Source organism: Chiloscyllium punctatum, chromosome 26 (assembly GCF_047496795.1).
Source record: "Chiloscyllium punctatum isolate Juve2018m chromosome 26, sChiPun1.3, whole genome shotgun sequence".
Taxonomy (NCBI): Eukaryota; Metazoa; Chordata; class Chondrichthyes; order Orectolobiformes; family Hemiscylliidae; genus Chiloscyllium; species Chiloscyllium punctatum.
The window spans coordinates 42,618,668-42,632,679 of record NC_092764.1 but is presented as its reverse complement, the minus strand read 5'-3'; the positions used below and the strand labels follow the sequence as shown (position 1 = coordinate 42,632,679).

The following is a 14,012-nucleotide window of genomic DNA, read 5'->3' as shown; positions in this document are numbered from 1 at the left end:
CTGCCAGTTGTGAAAAGATCCTTTGGGGCCTTAGACGGAGGTGAGGGGGAAGTTCCGGGCGCAGGTTTTATACCTCGTGTCAGCAAGGGAAGTGTGGAGGATGAATTGTGTTGGGGGGGGTGCGGGGCGTGGACCTAACGAGGGAGTCATGGAGGGAATGGCCTCTGCAGAGTACAGATAGGGGTGAAGAAGGATATCTGTCTCTGGTGGTGGGGTCTGATTGTAGATGGCGGAAGATAATGTGCTGTATCTGGATATTAGTGGAGTGTAAGGTAAGGACCATGAGGGTTCTATCTTTGTTGCAGTTAGAGCAGTGGGGTTCAAGGGCGGAGGTGCGGGAAGTGGAGTCGAGGCGCTGGAGGGCATTGTTGATCATGTTTGGTAGCTTCACCAGCTTGACATTTTTATTAAAGTGTGCCTGTTGCTACTCCTGGCATGCCCTCCTACACTCTCCATTGGACCAGGGTTGATCCCCTGGCTTGATAGTAATTATTGAGTGAGGGATATGCCAGGCCATGAGGTTGCAGATTATGTTGGTGTACAATTCTGCTATTGATGGTCCACAGTGCTTTATGGATGATCAGTCTTGAGTTGCTAATTCAGTTCATAGTCTGTCACATTTAGCACAGTGATCGTGCAAAACAATACAATGGAGGATATTCTCAATGTGAAGGCAGGACTTCATCTCCTCCATGGTTGTGCAGTGGTCACTTTTACTGAATCTATTATGGGCAGATGCATCTCCACCCAAAGGTTGGTAAGGATGAGGCCAAGTACGTTTTACCCTCTCGTTCAGTTCAATATTGTATGACTCTTAAGTCGCTTTGTAGACTCCTCTCAATTTATCTATTGCTATGGTGCACCACTAGATACAGCTTGCCAACTCAAAAATGATCCATGCATCTCTATCCTCAGCTTCCAGTTAGCTGTCATCTGTCTATAATATATACCTTTCTATACCTTGAGCTCTTTCTTTGGTAGTAAATATTTGATTTGGCATCTTCTCAAAAATGCCTTTTGGATTTCCAAATGCATCACATCACAGAAATCTCCTTCGCTTTGTTACTTGTAAATTTCTCAAAAAAGTCAAAATACGTTGGTTAAAGAGGATTTCCCTTTCACAAAACCATCACCTGATTGCCTGCGGACTTTTTAAGAGCTCTACTATAAGCACCTTAATAATAGAATTATAGTAATTCTCTACCTCACACCACAAAGTATTTATTTTGTTCTTGCCATTTATTTGGAAGAATCTTTGAGTGCTCATATGTCACTGTCTTGGAAATCATATCATAGTAGCCAACTAATTTTGGTCCACAATATTTTCTGTTCCCCCAGTTGTGATAGCTCATTTGATTGCTAGAATTATCTAGACTGGAAGAACGTGGCAAATGGCACAGTGCATATATCAATAGGCCAAACAAAACCTGCAGTCAGTACTGACCTACCATTCAGTAAGATCATTGATTTTTGGTGTCAAAACACCTTCACGCACTATCCCCCTATCCCACAATTCCCACAATAGCAAAATATCTCTTGATCTCTGATTTAATATACTCAACAAATGAACATCTTCCACCCTCTGTTGCTGAGTATTAAGATGCAGTGAAGCGATGCATTTAGATATTTACCCAGTCTTCACAGAGCTAAAGAGTCCCCAAGAACTGTCATGTGCTCTTAGAGGCAAAGATAAAGAGCACAGATTTAACATTAAGTGGATGTATAGTTGTTTTGTTGCTGCCATGAGAGATTTTTGCTACTGTGCTTGCTTATTTAGGCCATTTAAGCATGACATCTCCTTCATGCTAATTATTGGCCTCACTGAATCAGTTTCTGTTCAGCTGTATGCTTGTCCAAAAGGCATTATTTTCATTTAATAGCAAAACTAATTTCCTGGGAGCATACTTGACATGAGAACTGTGTACCCAATTGTTAGTCCATGATTCTTAGACAGAAAATAGGTTGTCAACTCTCATGATCTGAATGTACAAGTTCACAAGCCTGTTTGAAATGTCAACAGGGATTATTTCAAAAAAGTTCCTTCTGATATAAGAAAACCATTAGTCTTGAAAAACCGATTATCCAGAGTAATGAAGATCTTCTGAAAAGGATGCATCACATTCATCACTGTTCCAGTCTGAACATATTGTCATGATGATAGAGATATTCTGCATTTGCCTTCAATGAAGATTTCTAAATTCAATTCACACAAGCTTATTTTGATGAATTTTTATTTTCATTGAATTCAATTCAGCTGGAGTACCATCATGAAAGCTGAACTTTACAATGTTTTGAAGTAACTAGAGATTCTCTGCTCAGATATCGTGTGGTTAAGATCTGAAATGCACTGGATGTAGGTTTGCTCACTGAGCTGGAAGGTTCATTTCCAGATGTTTCGTCACCCTGCTAGGTAACATCTTCAGTGGACCAAAGCACTGCCACAGATTCTTGCTTTCTATTTATGTGTTAGGGTTTCTTTAGGTTGGTGATGTCATTTCCTGTAATGCCATTTCCTGTTCTTTTTCACAGGGCATGGTACATGGGGTCTAACTCGATGTGTTTGTTGATAGAGTTCCAGCTGGAATGTTTGCTTCTAGGAATTCTTGTGCATGTCACTGTTTGGCTTGTCCTAGGATGGATGTGTTGTCCCAGTTGAAGTTATCCCTGTCTTTATCTGTATGTAAAAATACTAGTGAGAGAGGGTCATGTCATTTTGTGACTAGTTAATGTATCCTGGTGGCTAGTTTTCTGCCTGTTTGTCCAATGTAGTGTTTGTTACAGCCCTTGCACGGTATTTTGTAAATGATATTAGTTTTGCCTGTTGCCTGTATAGGGTCTTTCAAGTTCATTAGCTGCTGTTTTAGTGTGTTGGTGGGTTTGTGAGCCACCATGATGCCAAGGGGTCTGAGTAGTCTGGCTCAAAAAATAGTGAACGCACTACTTGCAGATACCAGCACTTATCAATAAGTGGTGATAGACCCGACCCCAGAACTAGAAAACCGAATCACAGCCCTATTCAAAGAAACGTCAGAAATCTGGAGAAATAAACAACACTGGCTTCCAAAAAATGAAACCAGTTGGATCCAACGCACCATGCTTCTATGGATTACCCAAAATTCACAAACCAGGAGCCCCCCCTCAGAACCATAATCTTGCTGCCTGGAACACCAACTTAGAGATTGGCCAAGGAGCTACACCAAAGACCAAAACATTCAGTAGGAACTCACGCCACTCCATCCACTCCACACAAGAGTTTTTGAAGACCATCAAAACTCTAAGATAGAAGAGGATGAAATAATGGTCTCCTTTGATGTAACAGCTCTGTTTATATTCATCGACATTAACCTGGCCAAGAAAACACTGACTACACTATTACAAGACCCAAAGACACATACACCAAACACCACCAACTTCATCAGCAAGGACAGTATCGTCGAGCTAGTGGACCAATGCCTTACCATCCACTTCACCTTCAACAACAAAAAACCTACAGAAAAACCAATGGAACGGCCATGGGGTCTCCGATATCTGGGGTCTTAGCAGAGGCAGTAATGCAGAGACTTGAACAAACAGCTCTGCCAACTATCCAACCCACACGTTGGGTCCACTACGTGGATGACACCTTTATCATCACTAAATGAAACAAATTAGAGGAAACCTTCAAGACCATCAACAATACCCTTACTGGCATAAAATTCACTAAAGAGGAGGAAAACAACAACAAACTGTCATTCCTAGGTGTCGCACTAGAGCGAACAGCCAATCAGGAACTTCAAACCAGCATTTACAGGAAAGCAACACATACAGACCAAATATTCAACTACAGAAGCAATCATCCCAAACATCCACAAAAGAAGCTGCATCAGAACATTATTTCAATGAACCAACACACACTGCAGCACAGAGGAACGATGCAGAGCAAAGGAAAATCACCTATACAGTGTATTCAAAAAGAATGGGTATCCAATGAACGCAGTCCGCCGATTTTTCTCAACGGCAAAACACATCCAGAAACCCTAGCCACTCTCCCCTACATCAAAGACTTTTGGAAATGACTGCCAGACTACTCGGACCCCTTGGCATCATGGTGGCCCACAAACCCACCAACACACTAAAACATCAGCTAATGAACTTGAAAGACCCTATACAGTCAACAAGCAAATCTAATGTCATTTACAAAACAGCGTGCAAGGACTGTAACAAACACTATATCGGACAAACACAACTGGCAGAGACTTTCCTGCACATTCACCCATTGGGCAAAAAAAACTAGCTACCAGGATACATGAACATCAACTCGCCACAAAACGACATGACCCTCTCTCACTAGTATCCTCACATAAGGAAGGGCACCACTTCGACTGGGTCAACACATCCATCCTAGGACAAGCCAAACAGAGACACGCACGAGAATCCTGGGAAGCATGGCATTCCAACTGGAACTCTATCAACAAACACATCAAGTTAGACCCCATCTACCATCCCCTGAGAAAAATAACAGGAAATGACATCACCAACCCAAAGAAAACGAAACATTTTAAATAGAAAGCAGGAATCAGCAGCACTGAAGACATTACCTAGTAGGGTGACAAAACGTCTGGAAATGAACTTTCCAGCTGAGCAAGCAAACCTATATCCAGAACTTCAACCTGAGCTACAAATCTTCTCAAAATCTGAAATGCACTGCTAGAGAATGTGCTGAAGGCAGGTTCGATGTGAATTTCAAAAGGGAATTTGACAGTTTTCTGAAGAAAGAGTTTTCACAACTAAGGGAAAAACATGGAGGATTGGAACCTAGCTGAGTTGCTTTCTGACAGTCACAACTGACTGAACAAATTCCTTGTAAGCTGTAACTGTTATCTAATTCTATTTAACCTAGCTCTAGTGTTGCATAACTTAAGATTGACATCAAGATTTTGTTATGAGAAATCATAAAAAGGACCTTTCTTTTCCATGAGATCACTATATTTGTAGAAACATTAACTCAAAATCTCTTTGCATGCGCTTGAATAAGTTGGTTTATTTCCCTTGTCAGATGGGGATGGCCAGCAAGAACATTTATTGCCTGTATGTGCAGATGAGGACTGTCGTGAAAGCATCATTTACCGAAACATGCCAGGATCTGAACAGGTATGACATCCTGCATTTATTATACTCAATATTTTGAAGTTGCAGCACTCTGTTATTGCTTCACAATAACATGTCTCTCTTTTGGAGCTGAACATTGGTAATCATTCAAACATTACAATTTTCTTTTTGAGTCAGGTGATCTTGCTTTTATGTTCTGGATTTCTTGTTAAGATAGACCATACCCAAAAAAAAAGCACAAATCTTTGCCAGCATGCAATGTCATTATATTTTTAGCTTGTGTACATAAGTGTAAGATTGTAACTAAAAGAAGGCTGTTGAATTTCACAGCTTCAATGTTATAACACAGTTGGTTCTGCTCAAACATGGTAGTTCCATTCTTGTGCAACCCCATATTATGAGAAAATCGTGTAATAGCAGCAGCCCCATATAAACTAATCGGGCCAGAAATGTGTTAAAATCAATACATGCTTTAAAAGTTCATGCCATAGAAACAGTGTCCCCAATTCGTCAATCATGTTATAGCGAATTCGCATTAATGAAATATGCATTATAGCAGAACAACCTGTAGTTTTAACAATTATGCATGTAGGCAAAGAGTATTTAATATATTTTTAAAATATTTTTATTGAAAAAGTAGATTTTTAAATATTACAAATACAAAATGATCCAATTCAAAACAGTACAAAAAAACAAGAAAGAGTTAAAAAGAAACCCAACCTGCCCTCTTGTACAAATGTATAAATATATATAGAAAAATGTATAATAAAATAAACCAACTAACTATTTAACTAAATAAATAATAACCAAGAACAAACTAATAAATGGTACTAACTCAACTCGGGGCGGAGGGGCGGGGAGAGGTTTCAGATACCCAACCTAGCAAGTCCTTCTTTCTTGCGCAAAAAGTGAGGATATTGAAAAGTTTTTTTTCTTAGGCACATCTGTGAAGAACACACTGGGCAGGCCCAGAAAAAGAGAGATCGGGCCCTTCTCCACCCTTACACCCAAAATCCCCTCCATTTGCACCTGCCACAGCATTCCAGTATGTTTGGAGCCTATCATAATACTGAAGACAATGGGTGAGAGTGCCAGTCAGATCTTGCACTTGGGACATGTTGAAGATAGGCCTGGTTTAAATTTTGACAAATGGTTTGGAGCCAAGTGGACCCTATGGAGAATCTTCAGCTGTAAACAATGGGTCCGATTGCAAATTGATATCTTTCTTGCACTTTCCCAAATATCTTGCCATTCCTCTGAGGAGACTTCAACACCTAGCGCGCTGTCTCTCTCTCTCTCACACCCTGCAGAGTCGATCGAACCCATCTGAGGGGCCCCTCCCAATTGTTGATATAAAGCGCGAACACAAAGTGTACTCTTGGCATTGAGCACCTTCCTCTCTGTCAGATTTGTAGGGATAATTCAAAAGTGCAGTCTTGTTTTGAATAAAATACCTAACTTGAAATAAACGGAAGAGGTCCCTGTTAGATAGCTCATATTTCCGTGCTAACTGATCAAAGGATATCATTGTGTTTCCCTCAAAACAATCACCCATGCAAGACACACCCCTAGCTGCCCAATGTTTGAATCCTGAATCTATCAATCCCGGTTGAAAACCCGGCATACCCACTACAAGCATAAAAGATGTTTTGCCAATATTGCCTTCTCTCTACTGAATTGCCCTCCATGCTTTAACTACTGGGTTATGGCGATATTCCCTAACTGTCCTCATTTTATCCAGAAACATCAAGCTAGTAAGGGAACACCTTGCCTGGGAGGCTTCGATATCTAACCATATTGAACGAGGGTCCCCACATGCCCAATCACTCACATAGGATAAAAGAGCTTCGGTGGTAGCTTTTAATGCTTGGAAGATCCCCCCATTTAATGTAATTTTAAAGGTTCCAAACGACAACACAGAGGTCAACCAAGCTTCTGTTTCTGGACAGATCAAAAATATGCCCAAAGCCATACTTACTTGTGTATTCTAAAAGTGTGCCTAACATGATCCCAAAAATATATTGCTTGATTCTTGAATATGTTAGTAGGCATACTAACATAGTGATTGTGTTAGTAATCCTGAAGTTTATAGTAATATCCCAACACAAATTCAAATCTTGCCATGCTAGATGAGAATTGAAATTCAGTTAATTAACTAAGTCAGTGATGGTGACTGTGAAAATATTGAATGTACTAAAAACGCATATGGAAAGAAAATCTGCTTACCTGCTCTATCTGTCCTGTACGTGGTTCCACAACTTCTGGAATTGCCTGGTGAACCATTCAATTGTATCATACTTTTGCAATGTAGCCTAATGCAAAGCATCATCTCAGGCAATAGATACTGCAAATATCATGCAGTCCACTTGACCCTGCAAAATCTACTTCGCTAACTTCTGGTGACTTGTCATAATTAGGAGTGGTGTCCACAGACATATTGAACAACATCCTGGTCTGGTCAGACTATAGATTCACAACTAATGGCCAATGCCCAGATACCTAAATCGCCAGAGATGGCAAGAAGAACCTTGTCTAAGAGTCCTTGACACAACTATAAAGTTTTCAACTTCTCAAGGCAGCAGTCAAACATGGGAAAGTAAACACAGTACCTGATCGTGCACTTTGGGGAAAGAAGAATACAGGCATGGACTATTTTCTGAATGGTGAGAAAATTCATAAAGCCAAAGTGCAAAGGGATCTGGGAGTGCTAGTGCAGGATTCTCTAAAGGTTGACTTGCAGGTTGAGTCCGTGGTTAAGAAAGCAAATGTAATGTTGTCATTTATCTCGAGAGTAGGAGTGTAAAAGCAGTGATGTGCTACTGAGACTTTATAAAGCTCTAGTTGGGCCCCATTTAGAATACTGTATCCAATTCTGGGCCCCACACCTCAGGAAGGACATACTGACACTGGAGCATGTCCAGCGGAGATTCACCCAGATGATGCCTGGAATTGTAGGCCTAACATGCTCTAAACGGCTGAGGATCCTGGCATTGTATTCATTAGAATCTAGAAGGTTATGGGGAGATGTAATAGAAACTTAGAAGATAATGCATGGCTTAGAAAGGGTGGACGCTGGGAATTTGTTTCCATTAGACAGGGATACTAGAACCTGTGGGCACAGCCTTAGAATTAGAGGAGGGTCAAGTTAGAACGGAAATGAGACATTTCTTCAGCCAGAGAGTGATGGGCCTTTGGAATTCATGGCCACGGAGCGCAGTGGATGCTGGGACGTTAAATGTCTTCAAGGCAGAGATTGATAAATTCATGATCTCGCAAGGAATTAAGGGCTATGTGGAGAGTGCGGGTAAATGGCATTGAAATGCCCATCAGCCATGATTGAATGGTGGAGTGGACTCGATGGGCAGAATGGCCTTACTTCCACTCCTGTGTCTTATGGTCTTATGATCTTGTTAAACACTACTTAATAGAAGCACTTCGAATTGTAAGGGTACAGAAAATATTCTGGGTGTAAAACTTCAATGTTCATTGCCAAATGTGGCTCAGTAGCACCACTAGTGATCTAGTTAGCCATGTCACTGAACGTTATATCTGCCAGAGTGGACCTGAAGCATGTGGTGAGAGACTAGGGCAAAACAAATGAACCTCGCTTTTGTAAATACACCTGTTGCACATGAATCTATCCATAATCAGTGGTGGTAGGAGTGATCATTGTCAAGAAGAAGCCTGATTTCACAAACGAGATCCTCTTTTGTTATCTGGTGCTATCATTGTGTGGTGCTTTCATTGTAATAATGGGGCTAGTTTTGAACTGTTAAATCTGTTCTATGTATAAATGAGACATTTTTGACCAGCAGCAACAGAACTGTATTCTATTTGTGATAGCAAAAACTTCAAAACTTTGCTAACTGTTCATAGATTGAAAAAAGCAGCAGTAACTCTTATCTGGAATAAACTGTTAAGGGACAAGGACAAACCTATATTGGAATTGAAAGCAATTAGCCATGTCTGGGAGAAGGAGTCGAAGTTTTGTTCATGTTGCTGTTTTTATCAACTGCTTAATAAATGGCTGCTTTATGCCACAAGGACAACTGATTGCCCTGCAAAAAGGGTTGAGGAGTTAACTGCAGGAATAGTGTCTTCATACAGACAGTCAATGCCACATGTAACAATGAACAAGGAAGGTATTTCAGATAAGACGGCAAGCTACAGACTTGTAATATTTTGGGATGAAGGAATCTAAAGGATCTATTCGTTTTAAAATAGTGATGGAAAAGGATAGACCAGATCTAAAAGTTGAAGTTCTAAATTGGAGAAAGGCCAATTTTGACGGTATTAGGCAAGAACTTTCGAAAGCTGATTGGAGGCAGATGTTCACAAGTAAAGGGACGGCTGGAAAATGGGAAGCCTTCAGAAATGAGATAACAAGAATCTAGAGAAAGTGTATTTCTGCCAGGGTGAAAGGGAAGGTTGGTAGGTATAGGGAATACTGGATGACTAAAGAATTGACGGTTTGGTTAAGAAAAAGAAGGAAGCATATGTAAGGTATAGACAGGATAGATCCAGTGAATCCTTAGAAGAGTATAAAGGAAGTAGGAGTATACTTATGAGGGAAATCAGGAGGGCAAAAAGGGGACATGAGATAGCTTTGGCAAATAGAATTAAGGAGAATCCAAAGGGTTTTTACAAATACATTAAGGACAAAAGGGTAACTAGGGAGAGAATAGGGCCCCTCAAAGATCAGCAAGGCGGCCTTTGTGTGGAGCCACACAAGATACTAAATGAATATTTTGCATCACTATTTACTGTGGAAAAATATATGGAAGATATAGACTGTAGCGAAATAGATGGTGACATCTTGCAAAATGTCCAGATTACAGAGGAGGAAGTGCTGGATGTCTTGAAACGGTTAAAGGTGGATAAAACCCCAGGACCTGATCAGGTGTACCCGAAAACTCTGTGGGAAGCTAGAGAAGTGATTGCTGGGCCTCTTGCTGAGATATTCGTATCATCGATAGTCACAGCTGAGGTGCCAGAAGACTGGAGGTTGGCTAACATGGTGCAACCCTTAAAGAAGGGTGGTAAAGACAAGCCAGGGAACTATATACCTGTGAGCCTGACCTCGGTGGTGGGCAAGTTGTTGGAGGGAATCCTGAGGGACAGGATGTACATGTATTTGGAAAGGCAAGGACTGATTAAGGATAGTCAACATGGCTTTGTTCCTGGGAAATCATGTCTCTCAAACTTGACTGAGTTTTTTGAAGAAGTAATAAAGAAGATTGATGCGGGCAGGGCAGTAGATGTGATCTATATGGACTTCAGTAAGGCGTTCAACAAGGTTCCTCATGGGAGACTGATTAGCAAGGTTAGATCTCATGGAATACAGGGAGAACTAGCCATTTGGATACAGAACTGGCTCAAAGGTAGAAGACAGAGGGTGGTGGTAGAGGGTTGTTTTTCAGACTGGAGGCCTGTGACCAGTGGAGTGCCACAAGGATCAGTGCTGGGTCCTCTACTTTTTGTCACTTACATAAATGATTTGGATGCGAGCATAAGAGGTATAGTTAGTAAGTCTGCAGATGACCCCAAAATTGGTGGTGTAGTGGACAGCGAAGAGGGTTACCTCTGATTACAACAGGATCTGGACCAGGTGGGCCAATGGGCTGAGAAGTTGCAGATGGAGTTTAATTCAGATAAATGCAAGGTGCTGCATTTTGGGAAAGCAAATCTTAGCAGGACTTACACACTTTAATGGTAAGGTCCTAGGGAGTGTTGATGAACAAAGAGACCTTGGAGTGCAGGTTCGTAGCTCCTTGAAAGTGGAGTCGCAGGTAGATAGGATAGTGAAAAAGGCATTTAGTATGCTTTCCTTTATTGGTCAGAGTATTGAGTACAGGAGTTGGGAGGTCATGTTGTGGCTGTACAGGACATTGGTGAGGCCACTGTTGGAATATTGCGTGCAATTCTGGTCTCCTTCCTATCGGAAAGATGTTGTGAAACTTGAAAGGGTTCAGAAAAGATTTACAAGGATGTTGCCAGAGTTGGAGGATTTGAGCTATCGGGAGAGGCTGACAGGCTGGGGCTGTTTTCCCTGGAGCGTCGGAGGCTGAGGGGTGACCTTATAGAGGCTTACAAAATTGAGGGGCATGGATAGGGTAAATAGACAAAGTCTTTTCCCTGGGGTCAGGGAGTCCAGAACTAGAGGGCATAAGTTTAGAGTGAGAGGGGAAAGATGTAAAAGAGACCTAAGGGGCAACTTTGTCACGCAGAGGGTGGTATGTGTATGGAATGAACTGCCAGAGGATGTGGTGGAGGCTGGTACAATTGTAACATTTAAGAGGCATTTGGATGGGTATATAAATAGGAATGGTTTGGAGGGATATAGGCCGGGGCTGGGTGCTCGATTCGGTTGGCATATCTGGTCAGCATGAACAGGTTGGACCGAAGGGTCTGTTTCCATGCTGTACATCTCTATGACTCTATGTCACACCACAAGTTTCAAAGATGGGGAAATTCTGCAAGAATTCAATTCCATGATTCCTAGTGCAGAACTCTAGAGGACGACAATGCACAAGTATCGAGCCCAGAGACAGATTATTGTTACATGGAACTGTAGCTAAATTCCCACCATTAATCAAACGATAGCCAAGTTAGGTTTTAATGCTTAACTTGATTACTTGAGAGGTCTTATTTTGGTTGTTACATGCAATCAAGTTTAAATATTTGTTTCAGTATTTGGTTGTCTCTGAGATTTCTTAATAAGTTGCCAAATTACAGGTAGCTTGTGGTAATTACCCACAACGTTACAAAATCTGTTACCTCCTGACGTGGCATATCTACTCATGTACTAGTACCACTGTAAGAAACAACTAAGTCAAGTCCAAAAAAGGCATGGAGACAACACTAAGAGAACCTGCGAATGAAGTGCCAATCGAGTGAAGCTGTATGACTGCACTACAAAATGTGAAACAGTGGAAGCATATTATCATCAAAGTTAAATGAATCCACAATTAATTGACCATATCAAAGCTCTGTCATTGTGCCACATCCAGTCATGCATGTTGGTGGGAAGTGTCCGTACATCTTCCTTCCTCAACGGAGGAAGAGCTCAGCACAAGTACAAACAAGTCATTTGTGACCATTTTCAACGTGTTGTACTGAACGGATGATACATCTTTGATACCTGCCAGGCTTCCTACATTAGAAACACTGACCTTGGCCAAACTGATTCATTCATGTGAGATCAAGAACTAACTGAGAAAATCAGTGATTGCAAAGATTTTGTTCCCCAGCAACATCCTAGCTGGAAACATTCTTGAGCTATTTGTTCCTCCAGCAAAAGCTATTCTAGTACTGCTGCAGAATTGACACCGACCTGACAAAGTGGAATTTTTTTTTTCAGGTGTGTCTTTTCCACAAAAAGGCTAAATCCAAGCACTCCAATTCCCGTTCTTCAACTTAAATTTCTTCACTCGCAAAGTGAAGAAACATGCTGTCAATTGAGGAACCTTTTGAGGAACATTGAGGAACCTTTTCTCACCGTCAACTTACTCACCAATGTTCCTTTTGAATTGTAATAGAAACGCTTGGTTCCAGGCCGTATTACAAGCAGAGACGAAAGAGCTGAATTCTAGAGATGAGATTTGAATTACTGCCCTTGGTTAATTTATTCTGAAGCCAGATGGTGAAATAGGAAACCAGATGCTAATTTCTTTTTTGTTTGTACTAGATCTACTCAGAGAATGCAATATTACATATGTCTGCCTCCAAGCCAGCCAATGCTCACTGCTTTTATGATGAATATTGTGATCAGTTTAATGATGTTATGTAGTTGGCACTAATGATAGATAGTGATGATAATGTTTCAGTTCACTAAGAGTTGCTATGACAACGTCCTTTTTACATGCATGTTTTAGTTGGAGCTATGTATAGTGGTGATAGAAGCACCACATTCTTTCCATCAAGTGGCTGACCTGGAATTTGACCCACTCCTACTGCCTGCCATTGGTATGCATTGGAAGAGTTGCAGGCTGATTCTCAATTTAATTGTGGTGTGTTGTGAGTGAACCTGCTTTGGTCATCAAGTCCTGGGCAGAGACTTGAACTCAGAGTCTCTGGCTCAGCTGTCCACTGTGCTAAAATACCTCTTTCGTTATAAATTAAATGTATTGATTAATTGAACTTTATTTCCACCAGCTGCTGTGCTAGTACGTGAACCTTTATCCTCGGCCTCTGGATTGCAAAACTAGTGATGTTTCTAACTATATTGCATTACACCATCATTGTGCCTGTCTCTTAATAATTTTTTAATTTGAAAAGATCTGTCTTTATATCTGGCATCACTGATTGGGTTCCCTTCTTGAACCACTGCAGTCCATGGGCGTAGGCATACCCACAGTGCTGTCTGGCAGGAAGTTCCAGGATCTCGACCCAGTGACAATGTTATGATTCTAGCTGAATTTATTATTGAGCGTCAGATTCCAGAATTAAATCTGGCTTGATAAATCGCATTTTATTATGTTCTTTAATTTAGTGCGGTGGGCTTTAGTGAAACAAAAGTATGCCAGGCTCCAGATTTGAAGAATAAAACAAAAGTTTATTACGCACACGAATGATAAAACAAACAAACCAAGCAATCGACATAAAGGATTTCAAACACCCGGCAAAACAAAACCCCACCTAATCCCCAAAACCATCACCTTCCAGTTGATCAAAATCCAAAGAAATGTTTCCTCCCTGTCAAGTCTGTAGGCTGATTTAACTGCTCCTTTTCAGCTCTAATCTTGTGATTCTCTTATAGAGTCGTAGACGTGTACAGCATGGAAACAGACCCTTTGGTCCAACTCGTCCATGCCAACTAGATATCCTCGATAAATCTAGTCCCATTTGCCAGCATTTGGCCCATATCCTCCTTAAACCCTTCCTATTCATATATCCATCCAAGTGCCTTCTAAATGTTGTAATTG

At 41.0% G+C, this 14,012-nt stretch overlaps 1 protein-coding gene across 1 annotated transcript in view; it reads left to right on the top strand.

Annotated features, from left to right (window-relative positions):
* itfg1 (integrin alpha FG-GAP repeat containing 1) overlaps nt 1–14,012 on the top strand; it is a 251,148-nt gene that overhangs the window by 97,387 nt on the left and 139,749 nt on the right. The window contains exon 9 of the mRNA XM_072596239.1: nt 5,036–5,130. Within this exon, the coding sequence (XP_072452340.1) occupies nt 5,036–5,130 (95 nt within the window). The remainder of the gene's footprint in view (nt 1–5,035; nt 5,131–14,012) is intronic.